The sequence below is a fragment of the Erithacus rubecula genome, assembly GCF_903797595.1.
Source record: "Erithacus rubecula genome assembly, chromosome: 3".
Taxonomy (NCBI): domain Eukaryota; kingdom Metazoa; phylum Chordata; class Aves; order Passeriformes; family Muscicapidae; genus Erithacus; species Erithacus rubecula.
The window spans coordinates 96,615,729-96,638,367 of NC_136689.1; the positions used below are offsets into that span (position 1 = coordinate 96,615,729).

At 36.8% G+C, this 22,639-nt stretch overlaps 1 protein-coding gene across 3 annotated transcripts in view; it reads left to right on the top strand.

Moving 5' to 3' along the window:
• The window catches only part of PTPN2 (protein tyrosine phosphatase non-receptor type 2), a 30,371-nt gene extending 8,677 nt beyond the window's left edge, over positions 1-21,694 (top strand). Inside the window, exons 3-10 of one of the 3 annotated variants that reach the window (XM_079300541.1) lie at positions 1,691-1,791; positions 2,428-2,526; positions 3,651-3,788; positions 10,508-10,717; positions 12,090-12,248; positions 15,046-15,236; positions 16,726-16,830; positions 21,332-21,694. In XM_079300541.1, coding sequence (XP_079156667.1) covers positions 1,691-1,791; positions 2,428-2,526; positions 3,651-3,788; positions 10,508-10,717; positions 12,090-12,248; positions 15,046-15,236; positions 16,726-16,830; positions 21,332-21,353 — 1,025 coding nt within the window. In that variant the 3' untranslated portion in view covers positions 21,354-21,694. Of the gene's footprint in view, positions 1-1,690; positions 1,792-2,427; positions 2,527-3,650; positions 3,789-10,507; positions 10,718-12,089; positions 12,249-15,045; positions 15,237-16,725; positions 20,666-21,331 lie in introns of those variants that run through there. The other 2 variants (XM_079300540.1, XM_079300542.1) reach the window with 2 other exon arrangements.
• The last annotated feature ends 945 nt before the right edge of the window (positions 21,695-22,639 follow it).

The following is a 22,639-nucleotide window of genomic DNA, read 5'->3' on the forward strand; positions in this document are numbered from 1 at the left end:
CAGCCCTAAATTTGAGTGCTTCAGCAGCAGCAAAACAGTTGTACTTTACTGTTGACTTCTTTACTTGAATCCAACAAAACAAGATCATCTTTGGCAGTTGCCAGTTGCAGATAGATGAGGGAGAATGTAAAGGCATATCAAGACCTTGTAAATATGCTTTTTTTAGGTTTCCAAACACATTGAAAATATTCATATTAAGTCATCCAAGCAGTCTGTAGAACAAGAGTCTAATTCAGTAACTGTTTTTTGATTGCCATCAGCTTTTTGCCTATCCATTTTATGGGGTTTATATTTATGGAATTCTGAGATAAGACTTGTGCTGCACAGGCTGGCTGTAAGTTCAGCTATTGTAGTTGTGCTGAATTTGATACTTGGTAATTGCTAATGTCACAGCTCATGGCTTTGTGTGTTTCCCAAAATGTTTGTCTAAAGAAAGTGAGCCTTTGGTGCAAGGATGGGTGGGCTGGCATTTTAACAGCAGTCTGGCCCCTGATGGAGTTTTGTGGGTTAGACTAGGCTAATTTAGTTTTAAAAACTGGTATCGTGTCATAATTCACTCTGCTGTCAGTTTCCTTATGGAATCTCTTCCATCTCTTTCTGAAATCTGTTGAAGTTTCTTAAATTAATTTTACTTTGCTATTTTTTATTTACTCTTCTTAGTCTGATAGGTATTGAGCTTCAGGAGGTTTACAGTCAGGTGAATCTCATTTTCTGGCATGTAATTGTGTATAAATTTTAAACTAAAAATACTGTTTATTTAATACAGTGACCAATAAATGGCTGAAGGATTACTTATGGTGAACAAGTCTGATTACCTAAATATTTCCTAGAAGTTCATAAATCTGATACTAAAAGGTTCTAGGAACAACCACAATGACTTCTAATTATGCAGTTTTTTTGGTTTGACAATATGATAATCTTTTTCATATTAATGGTAGAATTTTAAACAGAGTCCTTTGCTTGCCTCTGCCATAAACAGGGAAATCATTCGTCCTGCTTGTGCAATTTTGAGATAAAAGGCTAGAGTTAGATTAGGCTTCATTTATTGGATGATTTGTCATTGAAAATTTTTGGTTTTGCATGTTCCTTTTTAGTATTTTTATGTTGTATAATATTAGACAATAGCTTAGATGGAAAATGAATTGATCAAAGCCTGGCTTGAATTACTGCAAGTAGATTTTATTGGGATTTTTTTTAGCTGTGACCTTAACTATGATTCTACATCAACCTTTGAAACTTCACTAAAAATCTTGGAATTTTGAACTTAGGAAGTAATGCAGTGGAGTGATCTGGTGTGATAGGGCAGTGACTGGTTGATCAACTCTGGTGTGAGTTCCGGTGCTGTTGCATTAAGGAAGTGCAACTGTTGAGGGATGACTGTGAGGACCTTTAGGCCTGTGTGGGTGGGTTATTTTGTTTGGTTGGGTTTTTTTAAAGAAAAATAGGTATTCCAGATTTCTGAGCAGATTCTATTAATAGCTGCCTGAAATTACTCTGATGGAATGCCAAGGGGAGAATAGGACATTTACCAAAGTTATGTGAGAAATTAGTGTCAATGGTATTTGTTGTTTGCTGTTTGGGTCGTACTGCAGAATTCAGTTCTAGTTGCTTGGGAGACCTAAACTTGCCTGTTAGAGAGTATTCATTGAGATGGACACATCATTAATTGTTAATTTTCTTTGAATTTTAGATGATCACAGTCGTGTAAAACTCCAGAACGCTGATAATGACTATATCAATGCCAGCCTAGTGGTCATAGAAGAAGCCCAGAGATATTATATTCTAACACAGGTAAGTAGTACAATTACTGGGTTATTACAGGGATTGAGACTCCAGGGAGGGGAATTTTTACAGTTGTAATTTGTATTTGAATTGTTTCTTGTCTCCATGAATTACAGATATCTCATATTAGCTGCCAGTGTGATGTAGCTGCAAACAGATTATTTTATGTTTTGAGAAGCTAATGGGGATATTGAAGTATGAGTCATTTACTGCCCATGAAGCTTCACAAATATTTCTTGCTCTTTTCTTCAATTCTTTTGTAAATATAATACTATTTTGTTACAACAATACTTCTACCCCTTAATCCAACTTGTACCTTCTGAGCATTCCTGCAGTAGCTTTTCTTCTAACAGCAAATAGTATTGATGCTTAAACCAAAATATCCCTTCCCTGAGTTCTTAATGCTTTGTTGTTTGATTTTGTTTGGTAATTTTTTTCTTAAAAAAACCCCAGCCCTTTTAAGTCCTGGAATGATCTGTGCAATGTGGCTGCTTTCTTGCCTGCCATTTCTATCATTCTGTTAATAATTTGTTTGAACTTAAGACGAAGGGTTTATCCTGTTTCCCACAATGTGCTGTTAACTGTACTCAAACACTGCTTTGCCTATACATTCTCATGGCTATTTTTGTATTTGTTACTGTGCAGGGTCCACTACCTAATACATGCTGTCACTTTTGGCTAATGGTATGGCAACAACAAACCAAAGCAGTTGTCATGCTGAACAGGATTGTTGAAAAAGAATCGGTAAGTGACATTAGACCTAAAGTTCTGAAATAAGCCACACAATTTTAATAGGGTTGAGCAATGTTTGATTGTTACATTAGAAGAACTAACAAACATTCTCACTGGTGTGCAGTATAATGTGTATTTAATAAAACAGTGAAGTCAGGGAGCTAAGACATACAGTTCAGTTTGGTGAAAATAGTATCTAACAAATGTGGATCCAGAAAGGTGAAATTAACATTATGAGAAAGGATGTACAGATAGAACTGATGAGGAGTAGAGGCAGTGTAAGATGTTCCTAGGACAAAATGGAAGCTGGAAAAACAATTATCTTTAGATTAATTCTTCAAAATGTAATGGAACAGTGTATTTGTTATATAGAGATGTTAGCTGTAACAATGAAGACAGATTGCTGCCCAACTGTTGAATTGATATAGTTATTTTTGATTCTTTAAAACCAGTGGCATAAATGCAGAGTGCATAAATCTTCTGTTACATAATTTTTCTGCTTCTTTGTCTGAAAGCATTGCAGATTTTTGTTGTAAATGCATGTCATTTGAAGTTTTTTTTTTTTCAGTACAGATTAGTGAAAAAATTTGACTGGTCTGTTAAAAAGTCACCTATTTTCTTACAGAAAGTTTGAGTGCAAAGCAAGAGGAATACAAGACAAAGAATAGTTTTGCATTGGTTTGTTAGTTCATTCTTTTGTTCCACTAGAACCTTCAAGTATTCAGCAAGCCTGGTTAGAACTGGGTGTGATAGGTGTTCTTTAAATGTGAAGGTGTGCAAGTCAGAAACAAAGGAGGGAAGTGCTGAAATAGCTGAGCAGAGATCTCAGTTCCCTGTAGAGATCTAGAGGGGGGAGAGGGAAGGCTTAAGATGTATCTCAAAACACGTGATGAAAGAAGGCATAAACATATAAAGCTGGAATGCATAACAGCCACTGAAGCAGTTGTAGTAACTTGACTGTAAACATTGTGGACTTTTAGAATTCCTCAAAGTGGGAGCAGGTATTGAGTCTACTGTATTGAACAATGTGGTCTCAGAATCTGCACATGCAAAGCCCAAGATACTCGGATATTTAACAAAGTTTTTCTTTTTTTTTTTTTTTCTTCTTTTTCTTTCTCTTTAAAAATATCCATTAGGTGAAATGTGCACAATACTGGCCAACAAAAGAAGAGGAAGTTATGACATTCAGTGAAACAGGTTTCCGTGTGAGACTAGTGTCTGAAGACATCAAATCCTATTACACAGTGCATCTACTGCAATTAGAAAATATCAACGTAAGCTTTTCTCAGTCTGTTACAGCTTCTATTCATGGGCTTAAGTATATCATGAGAGCCACTTAGAATGATGTCACTTCAGGTTTGAGTGAGCTTTTACACTGGAAATTTTAATGCACATTGCTTCTGAGAATGTCAAAGATGTTTATGTGGAAATAAACAAGTGATTTAGACCTCATTCTATATATTAGGAGAGATAACATCTTTGGCATTTGTATACTTGTATTTTCCATTTGGCAGCACCTTAACATGCTGAATTCTAAATGATGGTAGTGGTGATTTTAAGAGGAGCTGTAAGAATTAAAGAGAGGAACATGAGAGCGGAAAATTCTGATTTGAATATCAGAAACCTGACTGAGTAATTACTGATTTTTTAGTAGAACTTGAGTTTTCTGTGTAATTTAGTCCAGCTGTCTTAAGTTTTTGGGGGGGAGGGGTGGTTACCACGTATAGTTAGGTAACTTTATCTCCTCTTGCTTACCTGCCCTTTTGCTCTACAGGATCAACCATCATTTTCTCTTAAAAAATTAAGCACTTTGACAATTTAAGCAAGTTAAGCTCAAAAAAATTGTTCCTGGCCTGAGCTTGGGTTGGAATTTGCTGCTTCTGTTTCAGAGTGGAAGACAGGATTGAAGAGCTTGTCTGTTTGTTCCAGCTATGTCTTGTAAGATATTCTCTCTCCCTATAAATCTTGCCTTATATTAATTGAAAATGCTAGTATGGCAAGTTTTCAAGGTTATCTTTGTCACACAGTTTGGGAAAGGAAAGCTTGAAGATGTTCTGCATGTTGTTTTATACAACTGTTGATATATTTGTTCCCAAGTATTTGAATTTATACTAACTATTTATGGCATTCTGAGATAATATTCATTAATTCATAACCTCTCTCATGAGATCACCATGATAAAACTTGGCATGTTGTTCCTTGGTGTTCTCCATTTTAGAAAAGCTTTATGAAATATTGTCCTGCTGACCTGAAGAAATTTCTCTTTAGTAATTTGTTTATTGACAGCAAAGGCAAAAGAAAGATGAGTAATGCTGGCTAGCTAGTGTTTGAATAAGAACAACTCTTCCTTTTGGAAAGCTGAGACAAGTTTTCCTAACTACCAAAAAGGCTTCTTTGTGGAATTGTTCAGGTGATGTTGGTGCTTACTTTTAAACTTTCTATTTTCAAAGGATGACATTTTATTTACTTGTATATGTTGAGCACAGCAGTAACTGGAAAATGCAGAAATGCCTCAAGGAACAGTGCAGTGTATATTGTAGTAGACTTTTCAGTTGGAGCTATCGAGAACTTAAATTTTTGGGTTTGTTTTGGACTAGCAGTGCAGGCCTGTCAGCACTGTACAGAGTTTCCTGTGTGACAGCAAACCCAGGACAGTCATACAAATCAGTTTCACAAATACTCACCAATCTTTCTATAATGAAATTTTATTCTATCCAGCACTCTGGTAGGGCTTCATGAATATTAACTCCAAAGCACAATTTTTGTAGAAGCAGAATGTACTTGGTTATTTAAACAAAAAAAGCTGCACAGTTTCTAGTCTAACATTGTCAATGTTACATGCAGCCTTTTGTAAAAATTTTATAATTATGCTGTAAAACTTGTGGGAACTGAGTATTCTCAATAACTTGAAATGTGAGCTTAACTGTGTTTATGTAAGTTATTCTGGAGGGGCCTTTGGTGGAGGCAGAGTGTAAGACATTTAGCCATTCAATGCCTGGAATACAGAATGACTCATGAACAAAATATACTCTGAATGCCAAGAATACTTAAATTTTAGTATTTCCTTGAAAACAGAGAGAACCAAGGTTGTCTTTACAATGTAACTATTCTGAGCTGAAGTAAGTTTGTCTTACTGCAGCAAATCTCTTTAAGACATAAACAAAATATGGGTATATGAGGAGTAAAGTGTTTGTTTCTGTTGTTACCAATGAAACAACCTCTGAGTATTTGGTTGGTCTTGTAGTTTATTTTGTTAAGGATTACTTAGAAATACAAGTGGGACTGGGGGCTGTTCTTTTTCAGGATTATATCAAGGCATTTGTGGGTTTGATTTTTTTATCTGTTCTAGGAAACAATTTTTGTTCTTGGAGCTATCGCAGTGCAGAAAAGCTTTGAAGAGAAAATAGTGTTTATTGGTATCTTTCCAAAAGTTTTGAAAAGATTCCCAATGTTCTTTGTTTTGCTGGTGATTATTTTAGATTTTTTTGTTGTTGCCTAACCCAGTCTGCATTTTAGAATACAGGCATTTGAAGCTTTTTCCACTGTGGTTCATTTTGTATCGTCCATGGGTTTGATGGTGTCAATTGTCAGCTCTTCTGAAAGTTGAGTGCTGCTTTCTACTGTTCAGGTTCAGAACTGTCCCTTAATAAAGAATTATTGTGAAGGCTTCCACCAACCAGTGTCTCTTGGAAAAGAAAGGTAGAAGGAAGATACTGTGATCATGTTAAAATTTTGTAATCAATTTATGTGTGAAGCTGTTGAATAGCTGTGATTTGAAGCAAAGTCTCCCAGCTTACTGGAGAAGTGATAGGGAAGTGTATGAAAGCCTATTTTTATATCTATAAAATCACTTTTTTACAACAGTGTTGCAGGAGAATTGTTGGATTTGACATCTGTCTTGGGAAAGACTCCACCATGTGTTGAAAATGTACTTTTGCATTATTCTTTATTGTTGCTTTTAGCATTTTTTTTCCTTAATGTCACAACTGTAGGTATTGGTCTTTAGAGAAAGAAAACTTTGTTTTCAGTGATTTGTGGTGTGGCAATCCAGATATCCTGAGAAAGAAACAATGTGACACATAATGAATGTTTATGAGCAAAACTACTGCACAGGTACTGAGGAATTCAGACAAGCTATGTGAGGGCAAATGATTGTTGGATCTTCAGGGAAACCAGGGATTGCTTGGTTTAGGAAATGGAGCAGTAGAACTTGAAATTGCAGAAGGAACCTTTCTGAATATATCTCAGACTGGGTTTCTGGAAGGAAGAATACAGCAGTAGAAGGAGAGGTTTGCAAAGAAACTACTTGTTCGGGGAGAAAGGACTAGGAGAAATGAACTAAATTTGATGTGACACTGGTAGTGTAATACTTCAGAGTAGGGACCATTAATAAATCCCAAGTGGAATCTTGAGTCCTCCACAAATAGCAAATATTTGGAAAAACCTATTAGTAAAATGGATTCTCAACTTAGTACCAAGCTTCTGTGTGGCTGTGACTGTCAGATTAAGGTAATGCAAGACTGCTTAGTGGACCTCACTAGCTGATCCTGTGGATGAACCAGAATGTTTTTGATGATTATTTGGCCCCCTTATCCTCAGGGCCATTTTAATTTAAGTTTTTGAAAACATTTTGGCCATCATGAATGAAGAAATAGAGGAAGCATTGGTAGAAGTTGATTTATGCTTTTGAATTTCAGTTTGTAGAATATTGTCATTATAGCATGCCTTTTCATTTTTGTATGATGAAATTAGTTGTTAATGAGCTTAAGGCATGTTCATTAAATACGGGACCACTGTAGGGCTGTAGGTATGTTATGTTTTCATATATTTGACCATTTCAGTTGCACTTTGATTATGGCTTTTATAAGGAGTGTGTGAAACTTGACAGACCAGCATTTTTTTGTCTTCCCCTGTTTTACTTGACCCTGAAGGCACCAACTTAACCTTTGAGCATTTTGGTAGGGTTTAATTAATGTTCAAACTCTCAGGTGACTGAACAATCCAAAGTTGCTCTTACGATTTTTTGCTTCTTTTTGAGGGATTGGATGTTCACTGTAAAAAGGTTATGACAAGGCTTGTTTTGCTGGAACCTAATGGGATATTCCTTTTCTGCTCAAGTCCTCATGTGGATCTCTGGAACTTGGAGCTTGTGCTTTGATCGTCCTTTGATTATACTGTTGGTGTTTCCAGCAGTCAGTGCTGAGCTGAGCAGTGCAGTGGCATCTTTATGAGTTCATCAGGTTTAGCTATCTTGGTTATTTATGGAAAGCTTATCCCAGTAGGTTTTGTTGTTGGTTTTTTTTGTTGGTTTGTTTTTTTTTTTTTTGGTGGTTTTTTGGTGTTTTTTTTTGCATTGTGGTTACCATAGAACCAAGCTGGCTTTCAGTTACCATGCAGAATATGTCCCTGGTGTATAACATATAAAATTTTATACTGCTGCCTCAGTCTTGAAGTCCAGGGGTTTTTATTTTAAAAGATTAGCTAGTTTTCTGGTAACACTTCAAATTAAATTAGTTGTTATTTAAATTTGAATTTTTGTCCATCAGCAGTTGTGAATCAAAAAGCCAGACCTCTTCTCATAACAGTCCCACGTCACTTCATGTAAGTACTTCATGGCTCAGTGACTGGGAGTTGTTTAAGAAAGGGTGGTACAGATCCTCACAAAGGCAGTATTTCAGCTGTACAGCTTGACTGCCAAGCACCACTTGAAAGAGACATTCTGTTTAAGAGAGCAATGTGGGAGGTTTGAAATACTCAAATGGGATTTGGCTGTAGGATTAGAGACTGTGAATTCAAAGATGACCAGCTGGTTCCAGTGCCTTGCAATGGGACTCTTGTAGAGAGATGAAGAGACTAGGTATTTTTATAATGAGCTGAAGGGATGGAAAATCATGGGATGGATAAAGCCTTCATACAGGAAAGGAAGGGAAAGAAAAATGTAGTTCTGTGAGTTAGAGCAGATTGACATGTACAATAGCACTGTTTCATCTCTCTTTTAGAAATAACTATTTCAGATTAGTGTATAAGTAGGGTGACACTTAGCCATACTTGATTCTTTTTCTTTAGGATGAAGATGCCAGTGCTTGTTATGGAAGGGATTGGGGTAGAAAACTCACACAAAAGAACCCCCCCAACCAAACAAAACCCCATACAAACAAACCCCACACGTCACCTTTTTTGAGGTGACAAAAAAAGACTTTTTTTCCTTCTTGAGGTGTAAGGCATGCTTTCATCTGGAATGCTCTTTCAAAATCTGGAAGTATTAAATTCATTAAATTAAATTGAAATATCATTTGCCACCTACAAAGACCGTCTAGATTTAAAAGAAGCAACTTCATACTTTTACTTAGCATGTCCATTTAGCTCACCTCCCCAGTTTTCTTCTTAATTTTGTTTCTAAAGTGATGAATTGTTTTTCTTAGAAATAGAGGAAATTGCTTAAGTGTTACTTACAGATTTCTTATGAAAAAAAAATGTGTCACCTTTATGATTTTTAAACAAACAGCTCATTCAGTTCATTTGTATGTTAATTTACTAGTTGGAAAAACTAGGTGCAGAAGAGCAGTAGGACAGAAAATGCAAACTCTTTTGCTTTGCTCCAGACTAAGGGAAGTCCCAGTACATTTATAAAATTTAGGGCCTGATACTCCTTTTTTCCTCTATGAAATCTTGACACAAACTCGTTTTCCCAATATCGTAGAACACACTTTGCTGTCCTTGTTGAGCACCTAGCCAAAATATTTCTGGAAGATAACTCTGCATCTGAGACTGACTGGAGTCATGTTAATATCCAGTGTTTTCTGTGAAAGTATTATCAGTCTTGCAGTATTGGGCATTGAAGGCAAAAGACAAGTTGGGAGACTATTTTTGTTACTGCAGAAACCATGAAATGGATTATTTTAGTTTGACAAAGGAATTTCGGAAGTTTTCTCATAAGAAGTAGAAACAGACGGAGCAGATGAAGAACAGTGGAATTTATTTTAATTTCATGGCTATATTTCACTGTTGCTGAAGAAGAAAATGAGTTTTTCTGGACTGCATTGATATTTAAATCTTTTTGTGTTCAAACTTTGCCAAGGTTTATGTAGGTTTCAGTCTGTGGAAAATTAAATAACTGAAATAATAAATTATAACTGCATTAATTAAACATTAAATAAATTACAATTATTTTAATAAATAAAATTATAAATAAATTATTTAACAACCCTGAACATTTCTAAAATTCCTGAGCTCAAATCAGTGATCATTTTTTCTGAGAATCACCATGGCAAGGAGTAGCATTTAACAGTAGGTCTGGAATAAGTTCCATAAAAATATGATCCAAATTTCATATACATACTCTCTTGCTGTCATTTCAGTACTTGCAGTTAGTTGGTTGTATTAGGTTTAACAGAGTGGATCTAAAGTCAGCTATATGATTTTGGAATCCTCCTTTTTCACTTATAAAAGATAGGAGATGTCCACATAGCAGAAATCTTGCTAGACATCCTGCTGTATGGGTTTTATAGCCTTTTCCAGGAAGGGATGCTTCCTGCTCCTCTCAGTAATGTGGTTAGTATGAAGAGATGTAATACCTCTTGGCATTAAAACTTGCTCTAAGCAAGAATGCTGAGCATGTACAATGCTGATATGGGTTTTTTCAGTCATGTTAATTCTAGCTGTTTAGTAACTGCTGTCAGCCATTGAACTGCATTATTGGTAGACAAAGATATTTGGGGGTAAGTAGTAAAGCAAACCAAACATAATATTGGAAGTTTGAGAAGAAGAAAAAAAATGCGTGTGCTAATAATTGCAAAGGAGAAAATTACCAACTCAGATAAAACTCTTCAGCCTGCACTGTTGGTTGTCATCCAGCTTGAAGCAAGTTACTGGGTTGTTTGTCTTAATGGGAGGTTTAAAATAGAAAATAGCTGTTGATTGAGATTGGGGAAATGTGCACTAACTGAGCCAAAGATGAATGCTTTCTAGTTCTAGTGTTTGTTTTTACTTCTAGAGTGGTGAGTCCAGGATGATCTCTCATTTTCATTATACTACATGGCCAGACTTTGGAGTTCCTGAATCCCCAGCTTCATTCCTGAACTTCCTGTTTAAAGTCAGAGAATCTGGCTCACTGAGTCCTGAACACGGACCTGCAGTAGTTCACTGCAGTGCGGGAATAGGACGTTCTGGCACATTTTCATTAGTAGATACCTGTCTTGTTCTGGTAAGTGTTTGCATTTTCTCTGTGACCCCTTCCCTTCTCCTGACACCCTGCCAACCTTCCCAATATGGGCTTTTTGTTCAGAAGGCTTTAAAAACATTGAAGTTAATGACATTCCAGTGGAAACTTAAATTAAGACATCATGCTTTTCTTTTCATCGTGTATTTTGATGTTAGAAATACAGCTCTTGAAATGCATTTACAAATCCCTCTTGAAGTACCCCAGGACAGTTACATATTCTCAAAGCTTCCTGGAAAGTAAATTGTAAACATTCTTTTACTTTTGCATAAGATATGCTTTGAAAAGGTTGAGAATTGGTTTGTTTTTTTCATATGAAAAAGGCTTGTGAATATATGTTGAGATGATTGAATCTATTAAATCTTTTTCTCCAGAGCCCTTTTCTTGAGCATGCAGAAGAATTGTTATTGTGATCTGAACTAGGATGAGAACTCAGGCTTACCCCTCATTCTCCTGCAGTGTGTAATGGAGGGTGGTGCAGAATTTCCCTTGCTGTGCAGCTCTCTGGTAGTGGGGCTTGGCAGCCAGTTCCAGTGTCGCGTGGATGTATACATTCTTTTTGCTGACTTAGTGGACTGCATCATCTATAATTGCTCATGTCATGAGTGAACCTTGAATGTTAAATAATATTTTAAATAAATCAAAATTATTGTTGGAGTTGAAAGTCCAAGCACAGTTTTCTTTTTGCGCTTGGTAATAGTGAAAAGGACAGCACAGGTTTAACTGAAATAGGATTTCAATAAAATTACAAGAGATGCATTTTCTGGTTTGGTAAGATCCTCTCAACTTTTTTGTTGTGTTTTTTTACTTCAGGGTTTTGGTTTTGTTTTTTTTTATGCAATTTGAAAAACATAGGGATATATTTTGATGCAAATGTACTTCAAAAACACCCTGTGAATGTACTATGGGGACAAGCATGTATATTGCTTGGGTTTGGGGTTCTGCTTTAAATAAGAAAATTTCTGCCATAGTCAGTCAGTCTGAACTGCTGTTCTATTCAGAAACAGTAGGAAATATTACTTTACAGCTCTGATTCTTACTGTCCTATTTCAGCATCCAGATACAAGCCTGAATAAAATTGAGCATATCTAAATGTCTTAATTTTAAGACTTAATATCAGGGTACTAATTTATTTGTTTAATACATGATCCTTGATTTGTTCATAGTAAGTTTTCATTAGATGGTTTGCATTTTTCTTTCAGAAAAAAATTAGAAATCATTTGAGATGTTAATCTTCCATATAACTAATAGAAGCATAATATGGAGAAATTGATTTTTAGATTTAATTTTATGACTAATTTTTAGTTGTAATTATTTTTATATACCATTGACACTTTAAATGTAACTTGCTTTACAGATGGAGAAAAAAGACCCATTTTCTGTAGATATTAAGAAGGTATTACTGGATATGAGAAAATATCGAATGGGACTTATTCAGACTCCTGATCAACTAAGATTTTCATATATGGCTGTAATAGAAGGAGCAAAATTTATAATGGGGGATTCAACTATACAGGTAAGTGTTTAGCTCCATGTAATTGAACAGCAGATTGCAACAGTAGTAAAAAATAAGCTCCAGACTATTTTAAGAAATGCAGTTTTGTGGGATTTAAATAATTAGCTTTTTTCAGTAGATGCCTAGGAGGTATCAAAGGGTATCTATCAAACTAAACTTTTAACCCTGTGTATATGTCCCCTCTTAGATAAAATATAAAAAAAAAAAAATTGTATGTCCGAATGTTTAAAAAAAAAAGGTTCAATTGATGTTTTCAAAACTAAAAAGGGAAAGTAATGCCCAGTATCACTTTGAAGATAGCAAGGATCTTTTTAAGAATTCCTTGATCTTTGTTATTTTACTAGCGGATAAGTTGTCTGATACTACAGATAATATTTATTGGTAAAGTTGCCTTGTTTCTTCATAGCTTTTAAAATCTGTGTTACAGTTAGTACAATCTAGCCAAATATAATGATTTGACGTGCAGAGAGATTACAAAATTTCACTGTTTTATCAGTGTGGCTTGCAGACATAACAGCTTACAGCTTGGTTAGGTGTCTGGGACTGCATGGGAGGGAGAACTGGGAGGAGAGGCTTTGAAACACATTTAACTCTGCTTTCATATGCTAGGGCTTTTTTATTTTGTTGATTTCTTAAAATCATGAATAGAGCAGATAAGCTAAAACACATTTCTTTTCTTTGTGGTATTAGTAGTGTGATTCTTCCCTTTAACAAATATTTCTTGACTTGCTGTGTAAATAAAGAAATAATTTTACACAACTGGTAGACAGTGTGTTGCTGGTCTGACACCTGTGCCATATATTTAGAAGACTTCGTGATTCATCTTAATGCTAGCAGCAGTTTAGTCTCTTTATGTTTCTGGTGATATGAGTAATATTGTACCCAGTAATATTTATCTGCTGTCCTTTGTTTAAAAACCATGCTCCAAACTGAGCAGCTCTGGTTCCCACACTCACCCATTTAGATAACAGGATTTCTTACTTCTGGATACAAGGGACCATTGTCAACTCAGAATACTGCTTGTCACGTTCAAGTGTGTTAGTTAATCATAGTAAGAGGATGCCTAGGAAGGCACACTTCTCATTTGTTCTCTTTTTCTTGTTATGATTGTTCAGGGGATCTTCCTTAAATCAGTGTTTCCTGCAGTGTAGGGCGTTTATCGTGGTGCTTTTGTCTTTAGGGCTCAGCATGATGTGCAGAAAATCAATTGGCAGTGCTCAAAAAGCATATTTCTCCTTTCAAGGTCAGCTAGGTAATTTTTATTCCATAAGGAACAGTTGTACTCTTCAGAGTGTGAGAGGTATTCACTTCTCTGCTAGTGATAGAGGGCCTGAAGTTATTGAACACCTCTCTTATTTAATGTTAGCCAAATGTTCATCTCTGATGTCTCCTTAGATTTTGGAAGTCAGTAAGCTGTGAAAACACAGCTTTAACTTGCAGTGAAGGAGTTTATTGTTAAAACTCATTTTGCCAGCAATCCATTTATAAGTAGCTGTTTTTTTATATCATGCTCTAAGTTTGATATTTAGTTTAGACCAGCAGTCTTGAAATCATTCCATGGACAGGAGTCTATTTCTTGTTTTGGAAGATTCAATTTTTAGTTCATCTACCCTATCATACACTTTTAAAAGTAACTGATTTTTTTCCTACAAGGTATTCGATGTCTCTATTGGCACTGCCTGATTTGTATGAGAAAATAAGTGATTGTGTTTTAGGGCTGCTTATTTTCCTTCCTATGCACTTTTTAGGTTTCTTTTCTGAATGAAGTTTTGTTGTAGCAAGTCCTTCAGACTACTTGTCATTACGACAAGTTACCTGTTGCTGTGAAAGGATTATGGAGCAGTGTAAATAACAGCAACAAGACACTCTCTTGCTTGGTGCAGGAAAGAACAAGAAAGAGCAATTTATTGAAGGAAGCCATTGCTTTAAATAAGGCAGTTGTGCAAAACAAAATACAGACAAATCATTGATCAGAGAAGGAGACGCCTCTTCTCCCTGGCTTTCTCAGGGATCCAGCAGGTGTTTATCTCTGTTATGATTCTTTCTCTTGTATTTACAGTAAAGAAGGAACCTCTAGCTTGAGAAAAATCCTAGCTGAGGCTGAGAAAGTTTCATGGCCTGAGAAAAATACTTAGAACTTAAGAAAAAGGTCTAGCTACAATGTGCCTAGGCCTTCAGCAGTGTCCACAGTTACCATTAGGACACAGATCTAGCAAAACAGGTTTACTTCCAATTTCTTTTTTTCTTCCATCTCATTTCAGATTACTTCTCAAAACAAGGTGAATAACTTTTATGATGCAGTAGATCTCTGGGCTGGTGGGCCACAGGTGAAATAGTAGGCCATGACTCTGGCATAGATAACTCATTAAATTTTCCCAGTTCTCTCTTTTTAGGCAGTTCTTGTGTATAAGGGCCTATTGTATTTTGAAGCCATAAAAGGTAAGAGCACAGCACAGGCCTGTAGCAAGTAGAGGGAGATGGCAAGTGCTGGACAGTGCAGGGTTTTATAAGACAGGATGCTTCCTAATTGTGGAGCTGCTGTGGATGATACAAACCCTAAAGGTAGACACCTCATGTGTTTGCAGCATCCTGGAAAAACAGAAAAAAGGATTGTTGATGGTTGTTGTAGAAGACATACCTTGACCTAGCTTTATCTAGCATCTTCATCTAGCAATTATTTTTCTTGATCTGGTAGTTCCTTTAATCTACTTCTGTGACTGTTCTTTTGGAAGACAACTTGGCAAGGAGGCCCTGTAATATTAGGGGAATGTTTGAAATATGTTCTCCTTGTTTTCAGAAACGGTGGAAGGAGCTCTCTAAGGAGGACCAAGCGCCAAGTTCCGAGCAGTCTCCTCCACACCCAACCAAAATAACCACAGAGAAGTACAATGGGAACAGCATAGTCCTGGAGAACAAAGATCAGATGGAGAAAATAAACACTGACCTGTCCACTAAAGTTCAAGATATCACAGATGGGAACCTTGAAAAGTAGGCAAGATAAAGAAACTTTTAAAAGGCAGATACACCCTCAAAAGGCTGAATTATTGTCTGCTTTTCTTATTGTAAAAAACATACAAGATCTTTCTGCAGTAGCAGGGGAGAATAGGTGGTATTTGACTGTCTTATTTAATGATTTTAAAAATACCACCTCAGTGATTCCTTGTGATACGATTTTACTGTTCAGAAGTCAAGAGAAGAAAAGCAAATGTCTCCAATTGAAGCAGCTAGACCTCACACTTTGAAAGCATTTTCTTAACAGATTGTCAGTGAACTCCACTGTGAAGTGTGAATAGTGTATCCTAAAATTGTCCAGCATAATTTCATACTGATTTTTAAATACAGTGCTAACTTACATTTCAAGCAATACATGGTTCCTCAGCAACATCAAGGTTTTATCACATACCACTTTCAGTGTAGTGTGAAATTGTATCACTGGAGCCATGTATTACCCTCTGCTCGTGTTAAATCTGCCTGCTGTGAGTAGGTTCCTTTGGTTTAGCCATATCAGGTGAATTTGCCTTTTTTTAGGAGTGCTGATGCCTCAGCTGGGAGGCACTGTGTCACTTGGGCCTTCCCACATGTGGTTTGCCAAATGTTGATTGATGCCAGGGATCCAGAAATTGGGCTAGGGCTGTGCCAAGCTGAGCCATGTGGTGCACAGGAGGGGGCAGGGTCTGTCCCAAAGGACTGCACACAGACCAGACACTGCAGTTCAGTGTAGATAGGCTGGATTTCCAAAATAACAGCTTGCTCACCAAATGCCCCAATGAGTTTCTTTTGGGCTTCATGAGTGTTTTGAGAGAGAAGGACAGCAATTCTGTAGATGTTGAAGGAGGCCTCCTCACAAGAAGGAGTGAGGATATGGGTTTTGGTAAAAGTCAAAGTTGGTTTATTTTGGTCAGTTACGCTGTCTTAGAGATTGTGAGGGTACTTTTGGAGACACGAATTTCAAGGTCATCCTGCTAATGATCTCAGGTTTATTGTGTCCTTTATCAAGATCTGGTTTGCATCCTGAGATGAGTACTATTAAACCTGCAGGCGGCTAGCTGTGAGTAGGGGTTGGAGTCAGTGTGTCATTGATGCTGGTGTGAACTTTGCAGTGGAGGCACCCTTTAAATACTGTGACACTTGCACATGGTACCTGGCATTAAATGCAAAGGCAGCCTCCACACAAACAGTCACCAAAAGGGGCACACACAGGGGTGAAAGTCGCAGCTCAGAAAATTTAACTAATTCTGTTTTTATAGATGAAGTACTGTGTACATCTTTACATGTGTCATTTACTTATTCATGGAGCTTCACTGTCTGAAACTCTACATCTAGGTGGTTAAAACATAATAAAAGATTGCTTGGTTTGGATTTTATATACTGCTGCCATGTGTTACTGGTGTGTATGTTGGAAAGAAGGTTGTTTTAATAATAGAATAGCATTTTTTCCTGTTCTTCAGTGTAAGATTCACCTTTTTTTCTTTTTAAGTTCTTCTGTCCGAAAACGACTGCGAGAGGATAGAAGAGCAAACACAGCACAGAAGCTGCAGCAGATGAAGCAGAAGCTAAATGAGACTGAAAGAAAAAGAAAAAGGTGGTTATACTGGAAACCTATTCTCACTAAGATTGGGTTTGGTACACTGATTTTAATTGGTGCTTATTCTTGCTGGAAATTGTATCTTCAAGAACATTCCTTTGTAAGTGAACAGTAAGTGTGACTGCTCCAACAGATAATTTTGCTGGAAGGTAATGAGTAGGGATGTGACTTTTAAGCATGAACTCCTTATTCCTGGAATGGGTACAGACTGTTACATACAATAGAGAAGTGATGTAAACTTGATCTCATGTCGACATCTCAGGACTTTCACTGCAGGTACTTAGAAAAAGGAACCGCTGCCCCCCCACAGAATTGATGGTTTTTGTTTTAATATGAGCAGGTACAAACTCGCTGCAATCGTTTATATACTTTTTAAAATGGTGTTCTACCAGATCTTGAACAAATGCTGAACCATGGAGGTTTAGCTACTGAAGGCTGTCTGGATTTAAATTTACATGCCTGACATAAGCAATAAACAGTGTTGTATCATTTACATTATTAATGCAAAGAACTTATCCTTAAATATGTGTAATGTGTAATGTACTAGTGACATGAACATAAACATTTTATATTCTTATGACCTAGGATAAATATATTTTATAATTGCATATTTAATCTTTTTGTAGTTCACTGTACTTTTCAAAACTCAGTTTGTACAAATTTCTGACCAAAAGAATTTCATTTTGAAACTAAATGTAATTATAATTTGTGCATGAAAAGAATAGTGCAACCATTCCCCATATTTGACTCTCCAGTTTGAAATGAGCAGCTAGGGGTCTGATGAAGCACTTGCCAATTTCTACTCTGTTAATTTGCATTCCTTATTTATTTTTTTTGTAGTTTTCATTATTTAAGTAAGACTTGGATTTTTTTAAAGGCTTTTGAGAATTTAGCCCCCACTGAAAGTTATACTGTTGATTATTGTATTCAGATTTCAGCTACTGTTTGAAGGCAAATCTTGTTCAAGTTCTGACATTCCATTAAATGTAAAACATGTTTTATGTGTCTATAGATTTTAATTGTTAGAATAAAATTAATTAATCAGTAATAGTTGTAGAAAACACATCAAAGGAAACAGTGGCTCTAATAGAAATGTTGGTAGTGTTCTGCCATACCCAGTGTTTTCAGCTGTATGAGCCACTTTGGTAGCTTCACAAAGTCTAGAACTGCTTTTCAGGTTCCCCAGCACTGTAATAGAGACATGCCAGTAAAACATTTGATGACTAGTATTTTGGGAGTATCTGTGCTACAGTCACTTTGAAATTATTGAGCACTCCCTTTCCATTATTTGGGGAGTAACACTTTCTAGATAGTAATTCAACACAAACCACTTTCTCCCCTGTAAATTACCTTTGAAGACACAGATGGTATATGGCTGAATGTAGCTTGTTGTTCAAGCTGGGATCTAGTAATTTGTTGGATTGGATTGTACTTTGAAATGGGAACTTTATTTATTCAAGCATTGCCTTGTTGGGTAACTTCAGAGAAGTTATGTTTTCTCCTTCCATTTTCTAAGCTTGTTTGTTTTCTGGTGGGTGTGGGGTCTTGGGGGTTTTCTTCCACCCCCCTCCCCCATTTTGTAAAGCACTTCTTGGATTTACTGCTGAAAAATACTCAAAGAGTTGGATGATTTTTTGCTCCTTATTCAGAGGAATTGACGTCAAAGTTTTCCAGTACGTCCAAGCTTGGTAGTCACATATGAGGCATGGGGCCCAATTACTCTGACATTTCCTACACAAAGCTAAGTACAGCTTACTCATTAAAATTCTCATTTTGCAATAGCTGGTACTATTCTGGACTACGCTGTTTGTATATGAAACAAATGCTGAAGGGTCTGGATGAGGAAAACAGGTGTAGTTTCATGGAGTGCTGGATTCGGGAAGTTGTGCGTCAGTAGAACAAGACAATTTGTTCCGTGGCATAGCTGGCCAACTGTGCAGCTCGAATAGCAAAATACTGCTGGGATGTAGCACAGGCAGGCAGCTCGTATATTTTAAGACATTTCACGATTTTTACAACCACAGTAATTTTTAGCCAGCATGAAGACTGTCAAAATTTTTTTTTTTCCTTTAAATTGAGGACAGGTTTTTCAGTATCAGCTATAACTGATAGTAGGTGTAAATGTATGTGCCTTATAAAGATATTTTGGTTATGGAAAAATACATGGAATGTAATTTAAATGCTTTTGTAACAGAAATATTCCAGATTTTATTCTAGATACTTAAAAGCAGCTAAGGAAAAAGTGCAGGCAAAACTTGGACTGATACCACACTGTCATTTATTGCCCTTCTTTTGGCATGAGGATTTCCTGGGCTACCAGGATCCTACAGGCACGGAGCTGTAACTGCAGCTTGTCAAGTTGTCACTGAATTTTTTTTTTTTCCTGATTCCATCTTCTAAATTCTGGCTTTTCAGTTTTCTTGATCCTGAGTAATCATTCCTCAGTTCAGGGTGGGGCAGGGCAGGGGCCAGCCAGTTCAGATCACCTCATACTCTGTTACCTTCTTGATGCAATAAAGCAGGACTTGCACATTCAGCAGTTGTTCTGTAAGAGTTTGGTTCTCTGATTGCAAGTACCTTGGGAGTCTTTAAATTTTAATAATTTAGGGAGGATGAACCAAGCCTTGGACTATTCAAAACTATTTTGAACAGTGAATTGTTCACGATAGTATGAGAATAGTAAGGAAAATCAAATGATTGGTCTCTTTGTACATTCCAGGAAATAATTTGGATAAAAATCTTCTTTCTGGTCCATCACTAATCCTTAAAACCAAAATCTGGAGGGTTGTTTTCCTTGCTGCACACTAAGCCCTTGTGATACTTTGTTATTCTGGAAGATTTAAATTTGCAGCAGTTTTGCACAGCTTGGATGTTAAATAGGAACAAATATGGACCAAAATGAAGAACTGTCTATCCCAGTCACCTCTATCATAGGAAATGCTTAAAGGGTGAAATTGAAGGACATGCATTCTGACCCCTCTCCTTTTCTCCTCCTCGATTTCTGGCAAATTGCTGGCTAGTTCTAAACATGCTACTTCTAAAACGTCCTTGGGCTCAATTCAAAATGTTACTATGTTGGTTTTCCCCCTCTTCTCTGGAAATGCATAAGTTGAAATATTTGATGCATTGTGGGCATTTCTGATTAAACAATGTTTTACTCTCAGATGAACACCTGTGTACAAGTTATGCAAATTTTCATTAAAAAAATACCTAGCAAACATTTGGACCTTCACTGCAAGGGGTTTGCAAGATTGGAATTAATCCTCTAGTTTTCCTATTTGTGTTCTTAGTGCAGGGACAGTCCACTTAGTGACGGTACATCTGTATTTTCCTTGAAATGTATTAAGTAAAGTAATTTAATTCAGTGTGAAATAGCAATTTGGAAGAAACCTCTATATTTGCTATGGAAATGACATGTTGGCAGTGAAATGTGGCTTATTCTGTTAAACCTCGAGTAATATGGTTTTCTGACATCAGTTTATATTTCCCTGAAAAGGGAAGAGGTGTAAATGTGTATGCATGTATGTGTGACTGGATCATGCAGGCAATGAAAAAGCCTGGTTAGCTTTATGTTTCATGAATGTAAACCAAATTATTTAGTTTGCTGTTTGGCATTATACTAAAACCTGAGACACTTGACTGCATGAGAAATTAAATTAACAATGACAAAAGAGGAAGTCTTCTAGAGGGCCAAGTGGCTTAAGCCAGAGGACTGTATTTGCAAAGGTGATGTGACACACAGTAGTCTTCCTGGGCCTTTTTGTTTGCCCCCAAAGTTTTAAGTCAGTCTTTTAATTTTTATGTACAAAAAATAAACGTGTTCAAAATTGCATCTCTGTCTGAGTCTTTCTTTAAGTTGGAAGGATAAATACTTGGAAGTCCTCTTTCAGTGTGTCATAACTGGTGGAGGAAAGCTGCTTTATGAATCAGTGTAGTGCTTGCAGAACTCAGACACACTTTACCTGTAGTAGCTTGGGGGTGTGGTGCTGTGAACACCGAGGTCTCTTTCTGTACACTCTCGGAGTAGAGCCTTCTCTTGACTAACAAAATGTCCAGTGCTGGGATGTCTTTTTCACTACAGGAAATCTTTGCCTAGAGTTACTTTCGAGCCGCTGTAGCAGGATTAGCCTCCAAAGCTGTGAGAGGGTGTTGTGCTTTGAGATGTAGCCTGCCATAGTCCCTTTGAGGCCCAAGGATACATCTGCAGTGCTTGTGTTTAAATGTGTGAGGAAATGGTTTGCTGGACTGAGACCTGTACTTGAAACTCTCCAGCAAGGATGTGCCTTATAGTGTAACATGGAAATACATTCTGGAAAAGCAGCGGCTTTCCAAGAGTACTTGCTCAGAGGCAGTAGTTGCTCCAGGGAACACATGAAGCTGTTTGGTGTTGACAGTGAGCTGCAAACCCACTGTCAGTTCTTAGCTTTTTTGTTGTTGTTGTTTTTTATCCCCGTACTCTGTACTGAATCGGTGACTTTCTTTTGGTTGTATGTCGCAGGCCGAGACTGACTGACACCTAAGCCTTCAAGACTTGTGAATATTCTGCAGCTATAAACTGCAAATTATTGACATGCAAAGCAAGACATGACCCCCCTCTTCGGGAACAAAAAGTGAGGTCTGTTAAGTACCAAGAAGACCTCAGTTATCTGTTTACAGCGTAAACTGCACCGAGGGGATGAAGACCACCAGCAGCGTGTGCTACTTTGCAAAACAAAATAATTTACCATCTTGTGTTTTTATAATTGCCTGTATTAATGTAGAAAGATGTAAAAGAAATAAATTAGGAAGTATTTTGTTTTGTACTGCCATTCTTATTGTATTTTTATACTTTTTGGCAGCATTAAATATTTTTTTAAATTGATGATGTGCTGTTGTGTGCGCGTTATGTTAGGGAGAACCTTTTAAGAGCGTGTGTTGTGGAAAAAGAAGGGTTTTGCCTTAAGGTTTCCTGATACCTGTCTTAACTGGAAAGTGGCAAAATTAGAATGTGCTTTATGCAAGTACTTTCATTAATGTAAGTATTGTAGTTTGATTTAGGAGAACTCTTGCACATTTGTTTTGTAATACACCATTAAGAATATTATTTTATTAATCTGACCAGTTGGTTTGGTAATTCTTTTTATGTTTGCTATAAAATATGCACAAAATGTTCTGAGTAACTTTGTGACAGGAAAGTGTTCTCTTGGTGATGCTTTAAAGGGAGGAAAGAGGGAAAACCTGAACTCTCTTGACTCATGGTCCTGTGTAGTTAATTTGAGCTGAGGAACAAAAATGAAGCGCACAAAAGTCAGTGGTGTCTGTAATTAAACAGGTTTTGGATTGTGCCATTGCCATGTGTTCTATGTACGGTATTTTCCTTCATGTCTCCCACCTCTGTGACATAAGATGGATTGGAAATGGGTAAGCCAGAGTGCTGCTTAAAGGAGTTCTTCCAACAAGTTCAGCAGGGTTTCCAGCCCTGTGCCTTCTGTAACAGAACTGATCTCAATTCTGCACTTGTTCTCTCATGGTTTCAGATAAATCTTAACTCAAAAACTCTATTTATTTACTATGACTCTCTAAACTGGCATGCGGTGGGGTTTTACATGGAATTTGCACCTTGCATATTTTTTAACAGGTTTTTGTACAAGTCATGTGGTTACTGAAAGTGAAGTGTGGAAGGGGGGGAATCTAGGACAACTGAGGCAATTTTTGCTAAAAAAGGCAGCAGTCTGAAATCTTATCAGAAGTTGGTCTTGAGACCCATTCATGAAAGCAGTCATATTCAGGGTTGTGTTGAACTTGAAGGGGAAGCTGAAGCAGGGGA